Below are 25,391 nucleotides of genomic sequence, written 5' to 3'. Positions count from 1 at the left end.
ATATATTTACAAATCATTTTATTTATGACAAATCTTTACATTTTATACAAATAATGCTTTTTTTCCCAAGCAACGATATACATTATACTACACAAATAACAATAGTAAAAACAGCACATAAACAATGACTGTAATGCATCGTGTTATTAGTGAAATTTGAGGGATAACTGGAAAAATTAGACAGGTGATAAATCTCAAATTTTTCCAATTTCTTACAACAAACTCTTGATATATTTTCATTCAAAGTGGTAGTAAAAAAATAAGCTTGAGAGTTCTTACGCTACGGGGAATCGAAAATAACCGATATTTCACTGACCAAAATTCCCCTGATGAAGATATCCTCAGTATGGGGCTGTTTCTTGAGGCTCCTTGTGACACTCGTCACCAACAAGACACACACCGGAATTCTGATTCTCAAGAAATGAATTGGATTCCTTCGGTTTCTTTGCAGGGAATAACAAATCCAGAATTCCCTGATCTGTATGAACCCCCCGAGTTCAAATCCATGTGATTCCAGATGTTTTCTTAAAACAAATATATTGCAGATATCCACAATATTTAACACTAGAAATTCATTCGTCATTTTCACCGAGGCTGTTCTACATGCTGAGCAGTGTTAATGCAATCGAAACACATATACATGAATAAAAGGTCACTTGTATTCCCGATTTCAATGGCCCCAGCCGTATGAAACAGTCGGTTGGGGTGCTGGATGACGGAATCCTTGTTGCTGGGCTGCAGCATTGCCGGGCAGGTTACCCGGGTTACTGAGAAATGCTAAATGACCTTTCGGACATTTGTTGGCGTAATGTCCCTTCTCACCGCACTGAAAAATACAAAACAAAAATGTTAGGAGATAATGATAAGATTTCTACTCGGCAGGACGAGCCTGATGTTATGTATATCCTGAGTGGGCACGCTAATTAAAATGCTGTAGCTAATGCTAGAGGAGTTTGAATGGCAGGTTGGCCACTTAAATTTGAATCGCTTTTTCCCTGACATACGCGTTGCTTTCCCGACTTGATCTGCTACGAATGCAATCGATAAACGCAGTCAAATATGTAAGATGTAGATGCAAGATGCAATCTCAATGAATTCCCCTATTTCCCCGATTCTTAGCTTTTTACAAAAATCCCCGACTCTTTTAAAGAAAAGAAAATTCCCTGATATTTCCCATTATGCCTAGTAGTGTGTACACAGGGCCTGGATACAGTGTTGAAAATTAACCCGATTCTGAACGACTCTCTTACCTTATAACAAGTGACGGTTTCTAGGGCTCGTTTCGGAGTACCGTTATTGTGCTGACCTTGAAATCGATGACCGTAATGTTGTTGAAATCGTGGCCGGAATCCCTGCTGATAGAACGGTCTCGGGGTATGAGGGACCGGGGCCGTATTGCCGCCGACGCCGGGGTTTCCCGTATTGATCGATAACGCCGAACCTCCCGTTTGATTCGTGCGGTCAGTCAGCGGAATCGTCTGTAAAAAGAAAGAACAAGTTTTATTCGAATGAACAGAAAAATTTAGGGAGTTACTTCACCGGTTTATTTTAAAACATTAACAGTTGTATATCTATATTGCTTATTTCAGAAAGAAATTGCAACAATTTATAGAAATTCTGAGATGTATACAGTCGAAGCCAGTTGCAAGGCCATCATAGGGATCAGGAAAAAATATGGCATTACAGTCGACAATCATCTCTGATTTCTAAATTTTTCTGACTCCCTGAGATTTCTAGGTTAGCGGCCGCCCTGTCCGAGATAAACAGAGTTACTGTAGTTAAACTTACAGCTGGATTAGTGAAGTTTTTCGGTTGACCGGCCGGTCCTGTATTCGGTAGAGTTAACACGCCAGCGTCTTTAGCTTTGAAACACGAGTTCGCCTTGTGACCGAATTCACCGCAATAGTGACAAATGAGGAGAGTTTTACGAGTTTTATCATTTGGATCGGTCGACGGAATATCAAACTTCGGACTAGAAAAAGAGAACGTCAACAGTTAAGTTTTTTAGCCCGGTTTATCATAAGGTTTGCATCAATCAGCAGCTCCCCTGATCCACACCTTCAGACATCATTAACTGAATCACGATCCCTACAGATCGGTCATTCCTGGGTATAAGGAGCTTTCAAGGAATTCTCAAAATCACTTTTATCTCCCAATTGCAGTAGACTCCTTCTAAAATGGTACTGTTTATTCAGTGGTTTTATAAGAAAATTTGTATCCTTTACACCACTTAACTCTTTTTCTTCTAATTCAGTAACAACATAATAGGGTAAAAAGAAAGTCCTGTACTGAATTTGGTGGATGTAGTCAAATGTCTGAGGGTACAGGGTCCAAGCTGCAGATAGATACCCGAAACAAGGGGTTATCACTCATTTCACTTATAGTCGAGTAACTTACTGCATGAATTTACAGTTCGGTCCTTCAGGACAAAATCCACATAAATAGTTCGGACAAATGACACGTCTGACATGTCGATTCTTACAATTCGGACCTGAAAAAATATTTCATAAATTTTCTCACTATTGATCGAGCTAAATAATTGTAATATTCATTCATGTCATCGCTCACCGTGTCGACAGAAACCTCTGTCGTACCAAGGACAATCTTTTATTTTTGATTCGGGATCAATGTGTAAGAAAGGACATTCTTTATTACTGCACGCACCTGGAAAACATAGTGAAATCAAAATACAGAGCAACATAACATTTTACACGCAAATTAGTCAAAAAGAAAATATATTCGATTCAACTGGTTAACCCTTTCAGTGCATCTACACCGCAGTGCGGTGTAACTAATGATACACTGCACCGCGGTGTAGACGCACTTTGGTGGTATTCCCGTTATTCAACAAACTAGGGAGAGTTTTTTCAAAATTTTCACATTTTCTCCAGCACTATAGGGTATTAATGAGTCAGCACGGAAAGGGTTAAACCTTTGTTCGATGTCAAAACACAAAACACATTTTGAGACGTCAGATAATGATACAATGATTGTTCCAATTGCAACGACGATAAGTGAGTTTGAGAGTTATCAAATATTGCGGCTGGTCATTGAAAACTTACCGAATTTCGAATAGAAATAACATTCAGGCATTTTCGACATGTCGTATTCGTGCAAGAATTCACAATCATCTCCTTTCTTACACAATCCTCGAAGCCAATGTTTACAAACGATTTCACGGTCGCCCTTCACGTGTCTGAACGGACACGCGTTTCCCTTGTGACACACAGCCTTCTGATAGAATGTGCAAATAGCTGCTCCCGATTCTGAAAAATTCGGAATGAAATTTTATAGCGTTCATAGCCCACATAACCGATCTATGACTTTTCAAAAATGCATAGGATATTCTGGAATAGTCAGCAGAACTATTAACCACTAATATAATTGACATTCACTATCTTTTCAAGGTTCATAGTCTCCATGCCCCATCTTTTGATTCCATGATTTTTCGCCCCAATTCCATCACTGGAATTCAACAACTTAATATTGACAAAATTTAGTGTTGGCCATCCTCACAGTCACAGCATAATACCAAAAATTTCAAAGCTAACTAAGCCAACAAAGTTTTTCAATAATTCAACTTAAATATGAGTTCAGGCGAAATAATTTCTATGAATACTTACTGTCCATGCCAGGGAATGGTAGAGGAATTGCCCCTCGCTGTTCCTCGAGGGCAACATCTATATCAAATATAATATTCTCTACGTTTGAAACAATTTCTTGCATCTTGCTGCTGCATCAAATAGAAAATTTGACAGAACATAAAACAAGGGAAAGATACAAGAATCATGCATTTTCTTGGCCCTTAAATCAGAGTTAACTCTAACTCATAACTGTAGAACTGGGTTTAGTAGTATAGTTGTAGGCTGAAGTATAAACTGATAAATACAACTGAACAGTTTATACACAGACTATCAGATATAGATTTAGATTTCTATCATCAAATCGACGATAATTCTCTACCTTTTTATTCGTATGTTGGATAATTTAAAATCAGCTTCATTTATTTTTTCATTCGATTCACGAAAACGCGTATAACTAACACATTGGTTAAGAAATTATTAATTAATCAGAAAAATAAAAAATTTTTATTTCCGCATTCGAGGCACTGCACCGGAGCTCACGGTTAGATTACAACCGGGAGAGGATGATTAAGCAATTCAGTTCAAAATTACTTTATTGGTAAGTTATTTTACAACACATCACCGAAGCTGATCAGACAGTGATGAAGTAAATAGGATGAACAGAAACACGCAAGCGATTGTAAAAAAATTCTTCTACTAAAAACACGGACAATGAATCAAACATTTTGAAGTTAAGAGCTACCACCGGGCCCGGCCGAGCAGCCCCCTTTCCCTGAGACTTGGATTGGAGGTGGCTGTATCCGCAGTGATCTACGTCATTCTACAATCCTAGTGTATTCCCCGGGTTTCCTCAAGTTGAAATTAGTAACTTTTTGTGAAACTGGGGCCCTGCCCAAAAAAATGCGCCCGATACCGCGTTTCGCCCGTTGATGAGATGATGCGGATGATGACGATGCTGATACGTACAAGAGATGGCGCCACGTGCCTCATTATTGTGTCATGATGGTGGATTTTCACAAGAAAGCTGGGATATTCATATTTGTCTAGATGAAGCTGATAAATCAACAAATATGCGTCCGTAAATTCGATATCTGGATTTATAGTCTTATCTACTGATAAACGAAGTACCGAATAAAGCTTCGCTAGGATGGAATTAATTGAAGGTAAGAAGACAACATTTTATTTCCAGAGAGGTGTTACTATAACAGTCGAAGAGTCTGACACTGACAGTCACACTGACACAACACCTGACAGACTCATAACACAGTCACTGTCTGTATCACTACCAAATTATCCGCCCAATTACTGGTCCAGGAATTGGTTAGATTTACTATAGGGCCTACTGCTATTATATTGCCCTTCTCGGACTCAGAGCCAAAAGGCTGTGGCACAAATTGATTACACAGGGACAGAGTGCCAAATGTTAGATAGGTTATTAATAGTATTAAATCCCAGCTCATTAAAACTTGTCATAGTTCTGTTGTCATAGCTTTCATCCTTCTTATGGTAAGCTATGAAATTACATTGCCTAGGCCCTGTGGTATCTAGGCCCCTAAGGCCCTGAATGATATTTTTGGGAATAAAATCTATTTTTCTGAAATAATACAACCAGTATTTTCTGGAAGTGAATCTTGGATATGAGATTCAAACTGACCCTATAATCACAGGGATTGTAGTTTGAACCCTGTCTATAGTAGCCTATGATGGGTAACTATCTAAAGGTTGGACCCTGAAGTTGAAGAAGGGTTGTAGGCCTATCTATGATTGGACCCCCTGTAGTTGAAGGGTTGTATCTAGGTTTGGACCCCCTGTAGTTGATGATTGGACCCCCTGTGTTGAAGGGTTGTAGGTTGAACCCTCTTAGGGTTGCAAGCAGCAATGAAGAGACTCATGAATAATGCAGTTCAGTTTGACATGGTATAAACGCCTGAGGCCTATATTATTAGCTTCCTATACCGGTATGTATGAAAGTGCTGAGTATGATGGTAGTCAATATTTACTACTGAACTGATATCAATATTAATGAGCAGTGCTGTTACTACATGTACTTACTAGACTACTACTGACATTGAGATGAGAGCAGTGGAGAGAACTCATTACATTCAATGATCGATAATTACATCAATATGGAAAATTATTTAAAAACTTGAATTTGAGTCGACTAGATCAGTTGATGGAACAAACCACCTTAGATTTACTACTCCTTTCCCAATTTAGACTGAATTCTAGAACGGACCTGGATCTTTCATAGAGAATCCCACGACAATAATGAAAAGATAATGTAAAGTGTGAAAACGTTTCCTTGAGCTTGTAGTTTATCTTGATGAATACTTGATGATATTCATTACATGGATATAGTGTCTTACAAATGGTACTTAATGGTCAGTCTAACTACCGGGTATGTTTCGACTAAATTTAAATCGAAAATCTAAATATTTATCGATGACAAATTTGAAAATCTACTCTTCATATCTCGACATCCAGGGTAATTCATAGTTTTCATCTGCCTAAATCTATCCGTAGTCCTGATAACGGCCGCACTAGCCCCTCCATGGCAAGATAAGGTGTACTGTAGGAAAGAGTTCTGTCCAAAAGCCAGTACAAGGTGAATAGTAATCTCAGTTATGCTTAATAGAAATGTATCTCATAAAAAAACCCTTAACACAGTCGCGCAAGTTATTTTTACCGACTAACGATTATTAGATTGTTAATTAATTAATTGTCTGCCGTCGTTAAAACCAAAAACCAGACTCTCTCGTTATAACCCGTTTCCAGCCATGACAGTTACCATGGAAACCTATACCGGCGCAACAAACGACTAGCAGTTGTTGTACTATACGGGTATCAGTAATTGTTTACCGCGAATTGATGCTGTTTTCTATTATTTCATCCGTTAAACAAGATGCCCGCAGCCGGTTTAAGACCGGGTTCTAACTTCAGGCGGTAACTGAAGTTGGCTTGCAGTTCAGGTTGAAGCCGGAAGCAGACTAGCTTACTACTCAGATAACGGACTATGTACAGCTAACCAGTGCAAGATGGCAGAGCGGTCACTCACTTATATGCTGATACTGATACTACTGGCCCCTAGTTTTTTGACGCCGTAAGATCCATTATAATTTACATTGATAGGCCCTACCTAGTATGCGTTATCAAGGGGTTCTGTTTGTGAGTTGATGTGCACTATGTGACTGTCTTCAATATTAGCATTTCTAACTATTACATCTATGAATTTTGGCATTTATATTATAATCAAATATATTTCATGACTCTAGTCTTAGATATTTTAGTTTTGATAAATTTTGCGATACATGCGTTATTTTAAAGGCTTCAATATACTTTTAAGTTAGTTTTCTAAGGCTTCAATATACTTTTAAGTTAGTTTTCTTATTGATGATTTGCTAGGACTATTGATCTTTGCGATCTTTTCATTTTTGCGATCTTTTCATTTTTCTGACTTTCTTTATGAATGTTACGCGATGATGTCACAGAGATTGGGGGGGGGGCGTGAAATGTATTTATACCGGCGTTGTAACACCGTTTGGTCTCGCCGGTGTCAGCGTTTTTCCAATATTTTGCTTTGTCGTTTTTAGTAGCAGGTCCATCTTATCATATGTGCATGTACTGTAACTATAAGAATGGATGTGTCTGTGGATGATGGAGACACTGTACGCAGCTACTCGTCCATCCTTACATTGAGTCAGCAGCTGTAGCGGTATATTGTTGCTGTGGTACTCATGAATTTACCTTGATGGTAGAAAAACTGCGTGTGACTGTGCTATGTATATCAGGTGCCGATATAGGAAAATTGGAAGGTTGGCATCTAAAAGAAAAGAAAAGGCATTCCTTGGATAATACAGACCGATAGCGCGGTTCGTCTGGTTGGCTCCTCTGGAAAATTGTACGAAATGTTTCGGGGTTGTTTCATCAACGGCAGCAGTTGCTCAACGGTTGGTTAAAGTTAACCGGCGGATTAATACCATAATCAACAATGAAGTTTTAATTGTCACTATGTCAACTATCCACTGGTTCACTGGTTAACTATATAACTAACTTTTGATTTTGATCGAACTGCAGCCTCTGATGGTTCTGCGATGAAATGAACCTTCCCGCCGAAATTGAAAACAACTTCTCAACTATTATAGCTTTGAATGTTTATTGGCATTTTGAACATGTTGATAATTGTTACCAGACTCCGGCGATTCGAATGTTCTCTCGAGATTTACGTTTTTTTCTGCTGCTATCAGATTTTCTTCGTGGTTTTATACAAGTGGTCTATATTTATATCATATCCATGAAAAAACCTTCATCCCTGCATTCCTCATAAACTACGCATACAAATGAAAGATATTTCGTTATATCCAGTATAAGTAATACGATTTTTTATATTTTTAGTGTAATAGACCATTTATCCCGTGTTATGTTTGACTTACGAGCCAGAATAAGTCGAATTCAAAGTTTTTTACTGACTGCTTCAAGCTGCAATCACACACGGAGATGATTTGGTGCAGGTCAAATTAGCCCACAGTTAATAAGAGAGTGCATTCACTCACTCGATGCTGTGGCAAATGAGCCGAGTTGCTTCCAAAACCAAGTAGCATTCACACAAGATATGCCACGAAATTTGCCAAGAGCCTGGTCTGACATTTTTGGTCTAACTCGCACTCTGCCGCACGCACACATTTGTTGGAACAATTGGCCTGGTATAATCTGGCACGGAATAAATTTGACCTGGTTAAAAAAGCTTGTATGATCGTGACTCTAATGAACAGTTTCTTGTAGCCCTTGTAATCATTGATGAGTAGGTTGAGTTGTCCTGTCTCCTGTATCAGGGTCGAGTTGTCCTGTCTCCTGTATCAGGGTCGAGTTGTCCTGTCCCCTGTATCAGGGTTGAGTTGTCCTGTCTCCTGTATCAGGGTTGAGTTGTCCTGTCCCCTGTATCAGGGTTGAGTTGTCCTGTCTCCTGTATCAGGGTTGAGTTGTCCTGTCTCCTGTATCAGGGTTTAGTTGTCATGTCTCCTGTATCAGGGTTGAGCTGTCCTGTCTCCTGTATCAGGGTTTAGTTGTCATGTCTCCTGTATCAGGGTTGAGCTGTCCTGTCTCCTGTATCAGGGTTGAGTTATCCTGTCTCCTGTATCAGGGTTGAGCTGTCCTGTCTCCTGTATCAGGGTTGAGTTATCCTGTCTCCTGTATCAGGGTTGAGTTGTCCTGTCTCCTGTATCAGGGTCGAGCTGTACTGTCTCCTGTATCAGGGTTGAGTTGTCCTGTCTCCTGTATCAGGGTTGAGTTGTCCTGTCTCCTGTATCAGGGTCGAGTTGTCCTGTCTCCTGTATCAGGGTCGAGTTGTCCTGTCTCCTGTATCAGGGTCGAGTTGTCCTGTCTCCTGTATCAGGGTTGAGTTGTCCTGTCTCCTGTATCAGGGTCGAGTTGTCCTGTCTCCTGTATCAGGGTTGAGTTGTCCTGTCCCCTGTATCAGGGTCGAGTTGTCCTGTCTCCTGTATCAGGGTCGAGTTGTCCTGTCTCCTGTATCAGGGTTGAGTTGTCCTGTCTCCTGTATCAGGGTCGAGTTGTCCTGTCTCCTGTATCAGGGTCGAGTTGTCCTGTCTCCTGTATCAGGGTCGAGTTGTCCTGTCTCCTGTATCAGGGTTGAGTTGTCCTGTCTCCTGTATCAGGGTCGAGTTGTCCTGTCTCCTGTATCAGGGTTGAGTTGTCCTGTCTCCTGTATCAGGGTCGAGTTGTCTTGTCTCCTGTATCAGGGTTGAGTTGTCCTGTCTCCTGTATCAGGGTTGAGTTATCCTGTCTCCTGTATCAGGGTTGAGTTGTCCTGTGTCCTGTATCAGGGTTGAGTTATCCTGTCTCCTGTATCAGGGTTGAGTTGTCATGTCTCCTGTACCTGGGTAGAACTATCCTGTATCTGGGTTGAACTGTCCTGTATCAGGGTTTTACTGTCCTGTTTGTAATTAACACTAGTTCTCTTAAACTCAGATACTCCTGTCAATGATTAATCATTTTACATGTGATTGTGTGTGTAACAGCCTCTCGTGTCTCAGTCTAGTGTCACATTCTCCCGATTATTAATTACTACTAGTCATACATCAGCAGATATCTGCTGCACAGATGGCTGGTCATGTGGGGATAGAAAAATCATCCAGTTTCAAACAGTCAAGAGACGCTCAATCAATCCGAATTATCTGAATGACTAGCCGGCAGTTTTTATTCCGCGATATTTCAGTGAATGACTTCACCGTAATCAGGGCATCTGAACCCACTTTCCATGGAATCTTTGGATTTGACTGCTGCAATCAGCGGATTCAGATCTGTTGCCTTGACTATGTGTAATCAGAACTATGAATTCAGTTTTGACTGTGATCAGGGCGATTTGGATCGAGTGCCATCGAAATTTGAGTTCAGATTTGACACCAGTTTTAATGATTTCTGACCTAGGATCCGTTTGTCAGTTACATTTCACTCAATTGACCCTACGGTCAAATTCAAGGACAAACCTGGAACTGGATACCACGAGATTGAATTGCTTTCTAATCATCATCTTGGTGAACCACGGATGTACACATAAACTAGGCAGAAATGTCCATGTTTGAACTATCCGTCCATCATCCGCCATCCTGCGCTGATAATTATCAAAGAGTCTTAAAGTGCGAATCAATTGATGATACACTGTGACCCTGTGCAGACTGTCCTTTCAATATGTCCTGAGGCGTTGGTATAGTACTGCGTTACTGATACTGTTGTGATAACCCGTTACACTGGATTCACTCTTCAATCTGCTATCATCTAATTCTGTATTGTGAAGAAGAGCTACAACTTCGTAAACCCTTAACGAAATAGTACAGTTAAAAACACGCAAATCTAAGATAAACCCTTTCAGAGTGGGACAATATTTCGGTTTTTTGTGTGATCCGTTCATTGAGTCATCAATTTACTTCTTTACTTCTTAACTAAAATTCCGAAATAGCACCTGAGGGCAGTACGTACCTTCCTGTCTTCGAAGAGCCAGTGAGTTTACTGGAAAGAGTTAGTCTCTCACTAGAGACCCCTCGGATAAATATTATGTTGATCTAGAATACTCCAGGTAACTTCAGTTATGCCAGGCCATGTGACCATGAAGATGGCGCTAATAATGACATTCTGAGTTTGAAGGATATATGATCGATAATTAACATGAATGTGCTAAGCCAATTTTCTGTTTGTGAGGACATTGCATTTCATCTTCTACTAGAGATGTCGGGTCGGAGTACGATTATAAATCAACGTCATCTGTAAATTATTGGCTTCACATTACGAGGGATAATAGAAAGCTTTTCATTACACGTTCTACTGCGAAATCTGTATGATCTACTGTAGACTGGTAGCAGTAGAAACTGTCACAGGGGAATCTGTGTGATCTATTGTAGACTGGTAGCAGTAGAAACTGCCACAGGGGAATCTGTGTGATCTACTGTAGACTTGTAGCAGTAGAAACTGTCACAGGGGAATCTGTGTGATCTACTGTAGACTTGTAGCAGTAGAAACTGTCACTGGGGAATCTGTATGATCTACTGTAGACTTGTAGCATTAGAAACTGTCACAGGGGAATCTGTGTGATCTACTGTAGACTGGTAGCAGTAGAAACTGTCACAGGGGAATCTGTGTGATCTATTGTAGACTGGTAGCAGTAGAAACTGCCACAGGGGAATCTGTGTGATCTACTGTAGACTTGTAGCAGTAGAAACTGTCACAGGGGAATCTGTGTGATCTACTGTAGACTTGTAGCAGTAGAAACTGTCACTGGGGAATCTGTATGATCTACTGTAGACTTGTAGCATTAGAAACTGTCACAGGGGAATCTGTGTGATCTACTGTAGACTGGTAGCAGTAGAAACTGTCACAGGGGAATCTGTATGATCTACTGTAGACTGGTAGCAGTAGAAACTGTCACAGGGAAATCTGTGTGATCTACTGTAGACTGGTAGCAGTAGAAACTGTCACTGGGGAATCTGTGTGATCTACTGTAGACTGGTAGCAGTAGAAACTGTCACAGGGAAATCTGTGTGATCTACTGTAGACTGGTAGCAGCAGAAACTGTCACAGGGGAATCTGTATGATCTACTGTAGACTGGTAGCAGTAGAAACTGTCACAGGGAAATCTGTGTGATCTACTGTAGACTGGTAGCAGTAGAAACTGTCACAGGGAAATCTGTGTGATCTACTGTAGACTGGTAGCAGTAGAAACTGTCACTTACAGTGAAATCTGTGTGATCTACAGGAATTATTCTTCCCCGTAAAAATAAATCAGGATCCAGTTCCAAAGTTCTGAACCTCTTGATAAAAACAGCTCCCACTGAGGATATCTTACGATTTAATCTGGGAATTTTCGGGTCTTAAGATCAAAGAAATAGCAGGCAATTTTGGATTCCCTGATCCCTAGGAACAGTGCAACTGGGCAGGGAAGGTTTTCCTGCTTCTAGTACTAATGTTAGACATGATGTAATTATTATTGTCGTCGGAAGTTTTCACCCCGGGCTCTGATAGCATACATACAACCTCTCTCAGAATCAGTGATTGAAACTTATTCAGGCAATTAGCGACCTCTCTCTCTCTCTCTAGTGTAGAGTGGTATAGTGTGTATATGATGCTCATTTCGCTGTGGTCATTCACGCGTGTAATACTTTACCGGCTCATTTTCCAAGTACATTTCCTGCTCGTAATCTAATCGATCTCGTTAATGGCGATCATCTTGAAAGGTGGTAGCATTTTCTATATGAAAGGGACCACCTCTGAAGAATCCCTCTCAACTTCATTCTTACCGAAGACATATATTCTATTACACTTCAAGCTCCTGAATCCAGGTGCACAGGAGCTGAAGCAGCTCTTGTGCTAAGGAGCTGATGTGAAATAGAATAAGTTTGACTCAAGAATTAAAATCAGTTATAGTCAAATTGTTTACTAAGAGCTGTAGTACTCGGGGGGGGGGGGTGTTCTATAGTCTGAGCTTAGACTTCAGACCAGTCCATGACCATCTTAGTGAAGCCAATCTAACAACTTCAGATCAGTTCTATAGCCAATCTAACAACAATGACGACTATTTGGGAGCAGTTTCTACTCTTTTTGATAGCTCAACTTCTCCCAAATATTTCAAAATACTTTCAAAATCGAAATGATTTCTGACTCATTTTCGATTAAACTGCTATTTTCAAGGTCGCTCTCATTTTTCATGAAGACTACTTCAATTAGAGATATCGGGTTATAGTCCGGTCCGAATCAGGCAACGGGCGTCAAATCGAGGCCCCATCAAATCCTCGCTGTTACAGAAATATTGTTTCATGGCTCAATACAAAAAGACTTATAAGACTTAAAGTTTGACAGCAGAGATTATCGAGGTATAGTCGTTATCCTGTATATTATCCATCTCGTGTTTGATGTTACTGCTCAGTTCCTTTCTGATCTTCTCTTCAATTCTTCGAGTGAACTGATGAATCACTGTTCAGCTCTTCCACCTTATCTTGCGCCGATGCATGAACACCGATTGACATTCAGTAACTGAACTCCTTGAATATTGTTTCGGTGGAACGCCGGTTGAATTCCCGGGACGACTAATGCATTTTACCACCGCCAAGTTCTACGCCATCATCATATCTTGTTTCGAAAAATTTTTACCGGCGAACAGAGGCGTAAAGGAGTGAGATTAAGAACCATGAAGTAAGGGCTGAGTGAAGTAAGGGCTGAGCGAAGTAAGGGCTGAGCGAAGTAAGGGCTGAGCGAAGTAAGGGCTGAGCGAAGTAAGGGCTGAGCGAAGTAAGGGCTGAGCGAAGTAAGGGCTGAGCGAAGTAAAGGCTGAGCGAAGTAAGGGCTGAGCGAAGTAAGGGCTAAGGGAAGTGAAGGCTGAGCGAAGTAAGGGCTGAGCGAAGTAAGTGCTGAGCGAAGTAAGGGCTGAGCGAAGTAAGGGCTGAGCGAAGTAAGGGCTGAGCGAAGTAAGGGCTGAGCGAAGTAAGGGCTGAGCGAAGTAAGGGCTGAGCGAAGTAAGGGCTGAGCGAAGTGAGGGCTAAGGGAAGTGAAGGCTGAGCGAAGTAAGGGCTGAGCGAAGTAAGGGCTGAGCGAAGTAAGGGCTGAGCGAAGTAAAGGCTGAGCGAAGTAAGGGCTGAGCGAAGTAAGGGCTAAGGGAAGTGAAGGCTGAGCGAAGTAAGGGCTGAGCGAAGTAAGTGCTGAGCGAAGTAAGGGCTGAGCGAAGTAAGGGCTGAGCGAAGTAAGGGCTGAGCGAAGTAAGGGCTGAGCGAAGTAAGGGCTGAGCGAAGTAAGGGCTGAGCGAAGTAAGGGCTGAGCGAAGTAAGGGCTGAGCGAAGTAAGGCTGAGCGAAGTAAGGCTGAGCGAAGTAAGGGCTGAGCGAAGTAAAGCTGTTATCAGTACAGATTGAATGAATATATGTTGTATTACACAAGCACCGAGTCAATCGAATCAACTCGTATTTCATGAGACGTTTTACGGATCAAGCGACAATTTTTCATTTTTACCGTAAAACGATTGATTGAATTTTTCTATGACAGCGACGGAAGCAGCAGCAGCAGCAGCAGCAGCAGCAGCAGCAGTGATGTCATACCATTCACTTGCAAACAGAGTAAACTGCTGTCTGCCGTACCTCGCAGGTTGTTGTCACACACGAGTGTCAGTGCCTCACACATTGTTGCCACTCATGAGTGTCAGTCTGATAAAACTCCTGCAGGTTGTCAGTGTCTGCTGTGAGTGTGCGTTCCTCACAGGTTGTTGCCACTCATGAGTGTGTGGCAGGTTGTCAGTGTCTGCTGTGAGTGTCCGTGCCTCACTGGTTGTTGCCACTCATGAGTGTCTGGCAGGTTGTCAGTGTCTGCTGTGAATGTGCGTTCCTCACAGGTGGTTTGCTCATGTTGTGAGTATTGACTCACTGTGTAATGGTAAGAGATAACGACACCTCGTCGTCGGTCGTCGTCTTCGATCAATAAAATCAACGTGTTGAGAATGTTGACGTATCGGCTTCCATTTTATCATCTCGATGACTCAGATAAACCTGACCCAGTCGCCAGTAATGAGATCTTTTTTACTTTTATCAAAGCTTGTTTTTATACTTCCTACTACTGAGCACTTCTATCCTCCAAACATAACTGTGAAGCTCCATTGAATCTGTCGGAGCAAAATATTGTCACATTTCTTGTTATTGCTGTTGAGAGAGAAAATCTTCATACGTAGAATTTGAGAAATTACTAAGAATTGCTGCCGAAGAAAATCTGTCCAATTTCTTTCGGCGTAAGAATTTTTTCAGGTGAGCTTCCATTTGGCGTAGCAGCGGATTATCTTAGAAAGTGATCGTATTGCATGTATTTTTAATACATCGGGCATAGAAAATATCATCACATATCGAAAATACGATAGACTTTCATGGCTCACCAATAATAAGACTCTATATGCGTGTGTTGAGACGATGATATTAAGAAAATCCCACTACGATAACAAAAAATACAGTCTGAAAATGTTGCCTTGAGCTAGTAGTTTATTTAATGTTTTGACTATATCCTAGTATTATTAGAAATCCTGAAGATGACTACTAGGATATAGTCGAAACGTTGAATAAACTACTAGTTATCGCTGCTTTGCAGCTATATTTATTATCATTATTCATTTATCTGTTTTTGTAGAAAAGCTGCCCGGAATTGAGGATTTCATCTGCCGCATTTTGGCGAAAGAGAAATTATCGGTAGTGACGGAACGTAAACGCGTCTACTACGCGGAGAGTATCGAAACATTGAAACAATCATCGACGACATCAAATTCAAAACCAACAACAGCAGCAGCAGCAGCAGCAGCGTCACCTGCGACTGTGACATCTAGCAGTAAAAAACCACAAGTACCACCTAGTCTTCCACCTAGAAATGATAGCAGTAAGTTTTACTTTGTTCCATTCAATCTTGAAAATTCATGATTTGTAGTACATTGAAGAAATGTAAAACCTCCTCGACATCTGCAGCCTGGCTCCATCCTCAGGATATTCACACCTACGTGGAAATGTGGATCCGTTTTTGAAAGTGTGTTTGCAGTTTGTAGTTCACTTTTCAATTGGAAATGTCAATTTCAATTGGAAAGCACTGAACACATGTTAAGTGTGGAAGATCAGTTTTGGTATTTTTAGTTCATTTCCAATTCAAATGTCTCTGGGAAATCCTGGGCGGAGCCTGGATGATATACATTAGAAGATCACAGATAACTTATCAAATGTTTTAGAAAGCTCGGTCCAAAGCTTCTTTTAAAGATTGTCATGTTTTCTTGTATCTCATTTTCTAGAAGTGCCAGTACGAGCAGGTCGTGCATCTCTTCCAGCTCTGTCGTACGATGACCCGTGGACGAGTCCTCTTAATCGCAATATTAATACAACTCCTCCACAAAAGGTAAACGGCAATAAGAACTCGAATGAAAACAAACAATCTCTGGTGGTTGGTGAAGAGCCTCAGATTTGGCTGATCATACTTTTCTAAAGCAACTTGACCTGCGTACAGACTCTAGTTAGTTAGTTCTTATTTGGCCCATACTTAAACAGACCAAAGTCAATGAGTCCGTGCTACACACAATACTGTGATTGATAGAAGGTGGACAGAGATATGGCCCATTGTAAGATTTAGAATGAACCTGGATGAGGATCGGTCTTTATCGTGAATGGTCTGAGGGTCTTGCTGTTGATAAGGGATTAATATGAACATTTTCTTTCATATTTCAATGAAATATTCCTTAAAAAACATTCAACTTCTTACTTACAGCACTTTCCAGAGGTTGGCAGTTGCAAATCAGCAATATTTTGCATAAATACTCTCTGAACAGACCTCTACTACAAATACATATGCATTTTGTTGTTATATCTGGTATATTAAAGTCAGTAGTTTTAGCACTCCTAAGTATAAAATAGATATCATCTGGAAGGAAATTTTTTCGGAATATAAATATGTATTTAACCTGTCTAATCATAGAACAGCTTGCTACGCTTAGAACGAACATCTGTCTGTAATTGAGCGAGTCGATTTCAGTAGTAATCATCATTATAACCAACGAGTTCTGAAAGTCTCATCGAACTTATTATATCTACCTCCACCGGTGCGAGTAATACTGACTGCTAGCTACATCAAACAGGGTTCTTACGGGTTTTGGAAAGTCTTGGGAGGTTTTGGAGAATGGGAATTTTATCCAGTGCCTGGAAAAGCCATGGAAATTTTGGTTTTTTTTTTTCTCTATGGCTATGAAAAATCATAAAATGGTCTCAAAATATAATTTTCCTTCTATTTTGAATTTTAGGCTGTATGCCTAAATGTCTTATTACACATTTGATAACCATACTTTCAGAAAACACTTTGTCGATGCAATCGATAATTGGCACTTATTATATTACTTTGAATGGGCCTACGTTGCCTGTTCTAGGTTGACCATGTGTAACTTAGGGGTATGGAAAATGAAATTGGGAATCCCTTAAGAACCCTGATCAAATCAATAATACAGCCTATTCAAATGCCTTCGTTCAGCTTTTTCCTTGTCGATATTTCTAAATATAGTCATAGGCTGTGATAGGCTACGTGACGTGGTAAAATCTACACGTGATGCGCTAACTCAAAAATAGATATACGATCTATAGAAGTCTGGATAAAAGCGCGATCGATTTTCTAAAAATTATCCTTCCCCGTAAGAATGCCGACCGAGATAATGAACGATATTGACATTAAGAATTATAGTGTATTGCTCGAAGGTGTTGTTCGTTGCCTGGGAATTAAGCTAAACTTAAAAATCGATATCGCTATTTCTTCTGTCGTAAGTAAGTTATCGAATTGATTTTACGTATATTTTCAGAGTCCTAATCCAAGTATCAAAAGCCACGGAAAACCGCAAGCGGAACCGACGTATCAGGATTACGATGTTGTGAAATTTGATGAAAAGTAAGTCAACAATACCTGAGCCCGAGATGAGCCCTAAGCCCAGGATGAAGTGCTGAGTTATCACTTAGGCAAAAGTTTCTAAATCATAAGACAGTCATAAGTTGTTGGAATGGTGATAGAACCAATATGTGCTTCGATTAAGTCCTGACAGTGCAACTGGTCACTGATCCACAGTTCAAATAATCTGTATTCTATATCGACATGTGTATAGAATATTTCGATATTGATATTGATCGTGTTATGTTTTAGTGGTGCTGATGATGAGAATTTTTATGAGATTCCGATTCCGGTTGAGGAGAAATCCGGCGAACATTCAGATGACAGTAACACGTCGTATGAGCCGATGGATGGAGAGTGCAGCGGTGAACCTAGAGTCAAGTAAGTCATTTCTACTCATTCTCGCTGTACCGCTAAATCCATTGAACCTCGATGTCGAAATATCTGCAGTTCTGAACTACACCCCTTCAGCCTTAAACAGCCTCCTAGATATTCACTGCCCCTTCAGCCCTGAATTAGGCTACACCCCTTCAGCCTTAAACAGCCTCCTAGACATTCACCGCCACCTTCAGCCCTGAATTAGGCTACACCCCTTCAACCTTAAACAGCCTCCTAGACATTCACCGCCACCTTCAACCCTGAACTAGGCTACACCCCTTCAGCCTTAAACAGCCTCCTAGACATTCACCGCCCCCTTCAGCCCTGAATTAGGCAACACCCCTTCAGCCTTAAACAGCCTCCTAGACATTCACCGCCACCTTCAACCCTGAACTAGGCTACACCCCTTCAGCCTTAAACAGCCTCCTAGACATTCACCACCCCCTTCAGCCCTGAATTAGCTACACCCCTTCAGCCTTTAACAGCCTCCTAGACATTCACCGCCACCTTCAACCCTGAACTAGGCTACACCCCTTCAGCCTTAAACAGCCTCCTAGACATTCACCGCCCCCTTCAGCCCTGAATTAGGCAACACCCCTTCACACTTTGACTACCCCAATCTGCCTTAAACCAAGGTTACCTTTAGACTTTCACTCTTCCAAACAAGTCTGAATACATTGCAATAGCGTTTCAGATCTAAGGTACTATACCAGTAGCAGTTCATATACATTTTATGGTAGTTGAAATTGTTTTTCTTGCTACAGAAAATCGAAGAAAACGACGCGTCGATCGATGCAAGATTTCGGCGTGAAGAGCCTCGTGAACGCGTACTGCCTCGGCGAGGCGTATTACAAACTGAAGAACAAATGGACGAAATTACGCTGGTGCGGAATCAACAACGCGCGTTTGGTTTGCTATAAAAACGAGAAGGATAATAAACCGTTGTTGGATATCGCCGTGTACGGCTACGACGTCACGTATCTCGATAAAGACGGCAAACGAAACAACGTCATCCGACTTTCGTTTCCCGGTTTAGAAACGCACTTTCTCAGCACGGAAACGAAGGATAAAGCCGACCACTGGATGCAGGTAAACCTTATATAAACGTATTTAAATGAAAATGTTTACGCACTTTTTTCAGAATTTTCAAATTTATCTTCTCAGCACTATAGGGTATTAATTAGCCAGCACTGAAAGGGTTAATCTTATTAATGCGGAGTGTGAAATTTCGCTTTTTAAAAATATTTCCCTAAATTAGAAAATGCCAATAGTAAGACCGTGGAAAACCGCCATCTCCAGCATTTTACTGTCTACACCGTGGTGCGGTGTGTTGTATTAATTACTGTACCGTTTGGCAGTTTCTGCCATCTTTCAATTGAGATAAAAACAAACTACTAACTAAATCAATACACCGCATTGCGGTGTACAAGCAAAGTCCATCATCGATTTATACACCGCACTCCAGTGTAGATGCACTGAAAGGGTTAAAGAGAAAAAGTTGCTTCAATTTCAATCGAAATGTAGAATGAAGCGTGGATGACTGGCGGATCCTTAATTGCCACTGGAATCATTGGTTGCCTAAGTAACTGATATCTTACTGCAAACTAGAATAGCAGGCTGATCCCTACAGAATCCTCACTTGCCACATATTAGATTTCCATTTCACTTGCTCTTTTCTGATGTTATTTGAGAAAATATCCGTCCATTGTTACATGAATACTTTATCGTATGAATAAATCGTCGATCATTAATATTTAAATGTTGACTTGCCGTTTCAGCATCTTGGAGTTGCTGCAACTGCGTCACTGGAAACGGACAATAAAAACACTAGTATTGGTAGTACTGACAGTGGTGTATGTAATACTAGTCAGCCTGTAAGTATATTATCTGTTTCATAATCAAACAATGAACGTAAACTATTGCCGGCTGCAGGGAGATTTCTTTTCTTTAAAAAAGTCCGTGAATTTTGTAAAAAAGCTAAAAACCAGGGAAGAGTCGGGGAAATTTGTTGAGATTGCTAGATCACGCGTAAAATCAAACAGTTTCCATCTGTGTTTTACGTATTTGGCTGTGTGTTAATTGATTGGATTCTCAGCAGTTGGAGTCAGGTTTTTGATGTCAAATAACAATCATTCGTGTTGCAAACTACTCCCAAACAGAAATGCCAGATAGTCAGTTCGGGACGTTTTACAGCCAGTAATCGCGTTTTTTGATGACGTATATTTCAGTGTGAAACTAAGTCTCCCAGTATGGGTTATTCGAGCAGTGATAGTGGTAGCTGTGATGGTTTAGTGAGACCTGGTGGTATGCCAAACAGTACATCCAGAGGTAATACACATAAACGCCAAGCCAAGAGTGTACTGGCCAGTTCCAGGATCAAGCTCTGAGGGTTACGCCAATTTGATGTATACTCTGATATATACTCCTACTCAAGAACTTGATACATTTTCGGCTGAAATTATTGTGGTATTTTTTTTGTATTGATTACGGGTGTTTATTGATTGATGTGATGTCGATGTAGATGGTTTGGACGGTAAAGGAAGGAAAGGAATTGGTGCTCAACTGACTGAATTTCTCGGAACGTTCGGTAAAAAGAAAGGAAAGAAAGTGATGAAAATGGCAGTTGATCTAGCCGACATTGTCAACGCCCAGGAGGCGGATGACATTGTTATATCAGGTGAGTGCTAAGCCGTGTTCACACCAGTGCTAGTTAGTCCATTTTGATTTGACCAGTACCTGGAAGAACCAATTCAGAACGGACTTAAGTCAATGTTATGCATTCACACATGCTTTCAAACTCAATGAAAGGTTCCATCTTAAAATTTTAACCGGCCTAGAAATGTCTTTCTGCTCGGTCTAAAATTGGTCTGTTCTAAAATGGAATGGAGCAGTTTAGAAAGGATTTTTCACTGGGAGAGACATGAGGTCAAATGTGAAAAAGCTGTGAATTGGACCCGGGAAAACATTTTCGTTGTGGTGGATTTTTGTATTCGTACATTTTTAGGAAACTTGAATGTGATGATACCGGGTAAGAGTACTGACTGGTCGAAACGGTGGTGTCTGATCCGTCGCAATAACCTCGAGGTTTACACGTTAAACGACCTGTCGCAGCCGGATAACAATCCCGAATTCTCGCTGTTACTCTCCGGCTGTGATATCATTCCCGTCGACGACAAAAACGATCAGAATCTTACGTTTAAAATCACCGATACGAACGATCGCATATTCATGGAGGTGAGTACTATTTATAATACCAACTTATGGAAGCAAAGCCTGGCTGGATTTAGTGCTACATAAGCCTCATTATTATCATAATTTATTCATTTAGGCTCCGACGATGTTAGACATGAGCGACTGGATACGTCTGCTGTTGAAAGAGACGGGCGGCTGCGCGACCGACACCGACCCGGAATCGATGGAATATTGTTACATCGACGAGAAGTTCGACAAGGAAGAAACGTCGGAATCGATCACCGACCTTGAGAACGAGTACGACGACGTTTACGATTCACCGTTCATGAAAGAAAAGAAAGATGAGAAGAGTTTATCTTTAGTAAGTGTTTTAGAGATAGAGATGAAATGTCTATGTCTGTATTGTGAAATAAATGTATAGAGAATTACATTACATCGGTGATGATTAGATAAAGTTTGAAATGTTTCCTTTGAGCTAATATTTCATTCTATTCAACGTTACGACTGTATCCTAGTCCTTTATTCTTGAATATGACTATCCTAGTAGTCCTGTATTCCTGAAGACGACTATCCTAGTAGTCATGTATTCCTGAAGATGACTATCCTAGTAGTCCTGTTTTCCTGAAGATGACTATCCGAGTAGTCCTGAAGATGACTCAAAGGAAACTATTATAAATAATTACCTGCAATGGTTACTGATCTGTAGGCCTATAGCAGATCTAGGTGCAGTTTCATGAAAAGGTTTATTAAGCTTAGTTTGATTTGTAGTCCTCATTGAGAACGTATTTGTATTAATTGCAGGAAGTTGAGGAGTATTTATCAGCGGCGACTAATCGACTATCGATGGACGTGCAGACGACTCGTAAAAACAACAACAACACCGGCGGCGTCGGAGGCGACTCTGCGAAACATTCGTACCGGTTCGGAGACCGCAATCGTCCGGTATTCAGGTCGTACACACTCGGACAGCGAGATCGTATAATGAGAGATACGCCTGCCGCGCGGAAAGCCATGACTACCGAACGCATTGTTACCAGACGTGAATCAGAGCCCGAGGTTATACACTGCTCAACCGGTTAGTGAGATACAGTACCCTCGCAGACGTTGTCTCCTACGTTTGTTGTGTCTTTACAACTCCTCCATTCCATAAACAGAAAATCTTTTGTAGGTGCTTGAAACTGCTTTTAGTTTGAAGAAAAATGCCTGAAACTTCTTTAGAACTTTTGAGAAATAGGCAGTTAGAAATTGTTGTCTAGTTTTATGTTGTATAATAAATGGCCATAAATCGCTACAAAATGGACCATGATTTGTATTTAGCCCAATTAGGCGGTTACCATTGTTAAGGCTGATAATGATTATCGCTTACAAAACCACTGAATTAACGGTTTACCGAAATAAAAAGTATCAATTTAAGAGGAGTCTACTGTAATTGGGAGATAAAAGTGATGTAGACGCTTCCTTGAAATTATCTCCTTTTAAACTCCTTATATCCACGAACGACTGATCAGTAGGGATCCTGAGTCAGTGAATGTGTGACAAATTTTCTGTCGATTGTAATGATGATATTTTGTGTCTCTCTGTTGTTGTTAGGACGAACGATCGATCAAGATCGAGATATTCTCGAGATGACCGAGAACCCATTCCTCAGTTCGATACGCGCTCAGAAAAAACGCATCAGTAAAGTGGCGACGAGTCACGAACAAATCAAAGAAGAGCTCGCGAAACTACGCGAGAAATTATCAACTTTAAGACAACAAAGGTAATCAAAATCAAATCAATGTTAACCTTTTTCACTGCGTAGCACTAGTCATCGCGACAAATTCGTTCTGATTTATTCTGAAAGATGGCGAAACTTTCACCAGTTGGTTCGGGTGGTTGGCCGGCTGGTAGCGCCTAGGCTTATTGCATGTGCTACGCTGTCGCATACTGATGGTTGATGAAATTTTGAAATAATATCTCTAGATATTTTCGCTTAGGAAACATCAGAAAACATCGTGCTAAACAAGGCCCGACCAAAAATAAATGGTTTCGTTTTATTTGAACTGCTATGGCTGTTGTTTATTGCAGGACGCAAATTCGTTTACAAAAAGCAAAAGCGGAAACTCTCGTAGAACAGCGACGTTTAGCGGCCGAGTTTAATCGCGTTGATGATCTGTGTAAAGAGGTCGATTGCGATATATCACAATTCGAACGTCAGTTAACTCAGAGTCCATATAGAACTGTATCACAGGTACCGATATCTTCTCTTATCGATTCAGTCATTGCCAGCTCGAGTCAAATTTCGATATTTCTTCCCGGAATACTTATTGAAAACTGCTCAGATTCTGTAGCGACCAACTTGTATGAAAATCAAAGCTCAACCCCAAGTATCCTAGCATACACTGAGAAAAAACAAAACTTTTTGTGGTACCATTACAAATGGATGATTTAACCCCAGCTTCATGCAACTAGTCCTTATGGTTTCAATGGTCCTTTTTGGCTTTCTCTCTTTACTTGCATTGGAAACCATGATAAATTTGTTTTTTAGACTCTTCCTTTTGTAGTTAGTTACCTAATCATTGGTGGTAAGCTTTTATAATCGGATAGGCTTATATGAACCAATGCGTTTTGTGAAAATATCCGATCTTGAAACTAAACCACTGATAGGTTACTGTTATTCTTAATACCTCTGTTGTTGTTAACCCTTTCAGTGCGTCTACACCGCAGTGCAGTGTAAAATCAGTGATAGATTTTGCTAGTACACCGCACTGCGGTGTATTGATGTAATTAGTAATTATCTCTCTTGAAAAATGGCAGCACTTGTCAAACATAGTGAAATACTAGTAACTAACGATACACTGCGCTGCGGTGTAGACGCATTATAGTGGTATTCCCGTTATTCAACACACTAGGGTGGAATTATTCAAATTTTCAAATTATCTCCAGCACTGAATTAATTAGTCTTAGTATTAATTAGTCAGCACTGAAAGGGTTTTAATCGTGTGAAAATAATGATTTATGATTTTCATTGACAGAGTTTAGATTTTGTGCATGTGCGTTCAGCTAGCGTGAGCGATGGTGAACATTCTCCACATTCCGGTAGAAAAAGCGTTTTAGAACGAATGAAGGTTAGTCTGTGTTAATTACTGTCACGGTGTTTCACTGTGTCTATACATATAAATTCACGGGTCACAATCTGGACCTTATTCAGGGGTGTAGCCAAGTTTCAAACAAACGCGCCCGAAAGTTCTGCCATGATGTTTTCAATATTATGTCATCAGGTTCAAATCCCTGCCAGAGGAGGATGCGTGCCTGAGGTGTCAAATTTGAAAAATCTATTCTTAAACTTTCAGTTCAACTGATTTTTTCGAACACACTCTTTGTTGCTTACTACGCCCCTGTTATTGAAAATTTAAGTCCATTGAAATTATTTACCTCTCAAAATTATGATAATTATTTGATTGATGTATCGATGTATGTGTGCTTTAATGTGATTTTTAGTTTGTTTTCGATGTTGTAAACATTTTCGATGTCGTGTTTTTCTGGTTTTTAGTTCGATTCGTTTTTGACCGAATATTTTCTCAGTAATAACGAATGCAACGGTTGTCACACGTGACCTGACACCTGGTGAGTGTCGACGATACTACTACATGTTTTATCATTTCTGCCAGGAAGGATTGTTGTTGATTTGGAGTTTGGATTTTTCAAATTAAGTTTTTTAATCCGTGTCATGCAACATCCAGACAATATTTACGGTTGAATCAGTAGATCACAATATCTGTGATGAAACAATAAATCTAAAGTCTTGGTGAATTTTGTGGTGCCCTATAGAAAAATACATTATCCAGTTCCACAGCTGTGAGTTAGACGTAGTTCTTGAGTGAAAATAATTTCATTTTCAACGAGTTAATTCGTAGTCAAATACTACCCAGAAACTGTGGAACTCGCTCCAGAGAAATAAACTCATAATCAGCAAAGCCTAAAATGCCCATTGATCAAAATGCAATGAATATGATTTAGATTTTGAACATTTTATGAGGCATAACCAACCCTCCCGTTCATGCATCCAGTCTCCATTGCACACCTTCTCGGGGTACGAATGTGATTCCCAACACTACTTCTGTCTGGTTTGGTTCAAACTCCATTTCTGGGTCACAGCTAAGTTACTATACTATCATAAGCTTCAACCTACGAGCAATTATCTCAACAATTGCTCGTAGCTTCAACTAACTTTACTAACATTCAGTCCCACACTATGTCTCTCTGTGTAAATCTGTAGGGATTAATGTGAATAGCTGTTATTTATTTTTAACACTGCTTTGTCTTTTTC

General features: G+C 40.4%; 2 protein-coding genes across 3 annotated transcripts; one reads left to right on the top strand and one right to left on the bottom strand.

Moving 5' to 3' along the window:
• Nucleotides 1-63: 63 nt before the first annotated feature.
• Nucleotides 64-4,104, bottom strand: LOC141903673 (cleavage and polyadenylation specificity factor subunit 4-like). 2 transcript variants are annotated; one of them, XM_074791901.1, is made up of 8 exons: nucleotides 3,964-4,104; nucleotides 3,624-3,733; nucleotides 3,063-3,266; nucleotides 2,569-2,664; nucleotides 2,398-2,491; nucleotides 1,789-1,972; nucleotides 1,251-1,478; nucleotides 64-826 (listed from the first exon to the last, which is right to left on the bottom strand). In XM_074791901.1, the coding sequence occupies exons 2-8, from the start codon at nucleotides 3,724-3,726 to the stop codon at nucleotides 671-673; spliced, it is 1,065 nt and encodes a 354-aa protein (XP_074648002.1). In that variant the 5' UTR covers nucleotides 3,727-3,733; nucleotides 3,964-4,104; the 3' UTR covers nucleotides 64-670. The 2 variants fall into 2 exon arrangements, with proteins under 2 accessions (XP_074648002.1, XP_074648003.1); XM_074791902.1 differs by having other exon boundaries at nucleotides 3,624-3,730.
• A 491-nt stretch (nucleotides 4,105-4,595) lies between these two features.
• On the top strand, nucleotides 4,596-24,677 carry LOC141904492 (uncharacterized). The gene is made up of 16 exons (XM_074793082.1): nucleotides 4,596-4,747; nucleotides 15,242-15,484; nucleotides 15,885-15,988; nucleotides 17,430-17,515; nucleotides 17,765-17,893; nucleotides 18,655-18,979; nucleotides 19,669-19,764; nucleotides 20,119-20,218; nucleotides 20,412-20,567; nucleotides 20,895-21,124; nucleotides 21,219-21,443; nucleotides 21,884-22,157; nucleotides 22,673-22,841; nucleotides 23,150-23,312; nucleotides 24,097-24,189; nucleotides 24,615-24,677. The coding sequence occupies exons 1-16, from the start codon at nucleotides 4,732-4,734 to the stop codon at nucleotides 24,675-24,677; spliced, it is 2,472 nt and encodes an 823-aa protein (XP_074649183.1). The 5' UTR covers nucleotides 4,596-4,731.
• Nucleotides 24,678-25,391: the final 714 nt, after the last annotated feature.

This window comes from Tubulanus polymorphus, chromosome 4 (genome assembly GCF_964204645.1).
Source record: "Tubulanus polymorphus chromosome 4, tnTubPoly1.2, whole genome shotgun sequence".
NCBI classification, from domain to species: Eukaryota; Metazoa; Nemertea; class Palaeonemertea; order Tubulaniformes; family Tubulanidae; genus Tubulanus; species Tubulanus polymorphus.
This window is presented reverse-complemented; position numbering and strand designations above follow the sequence as displayed.

Coding starts and splice junctions, on each gene's coding strand:
- LOC141903673 (XM_074791901.1), bottom strand. CDS start 3,726: ATGCAAGAAATTGTTTCAAACGTAGAGAATATTATATTTGATATAGAT. Junction 1,973..2,397: donor CCGAACTGTAAATTCATGCA/GTAAGTTACTCG, acceptor CTCTTTTTCTAG/TCCGAAGTTTGATATTCCGT. Junction 1,479..1,788: donor AAAACTTCACTAATCCAGCT/GTAAGTTTAACT, acceptor TTCTTTTTACAG/ACGATTCCGCTGACTGACCG.
- LOC141904492 (XM_074793082.1), top strand. Junction 18,980..19,668: donor AAGCCGACCACTGGATGCAG/GTAAACCTTATA, acceptor TTGCCGTTTCAG/CATCTTGGAGTTGCTGCAAC. Junction 20,568..20,894: donor GGATGACATTGTTATATCAG/GTGAGTGCTAAG, acceptor GTACATTTTTAG/GAAACTTGAATGTGATGATA.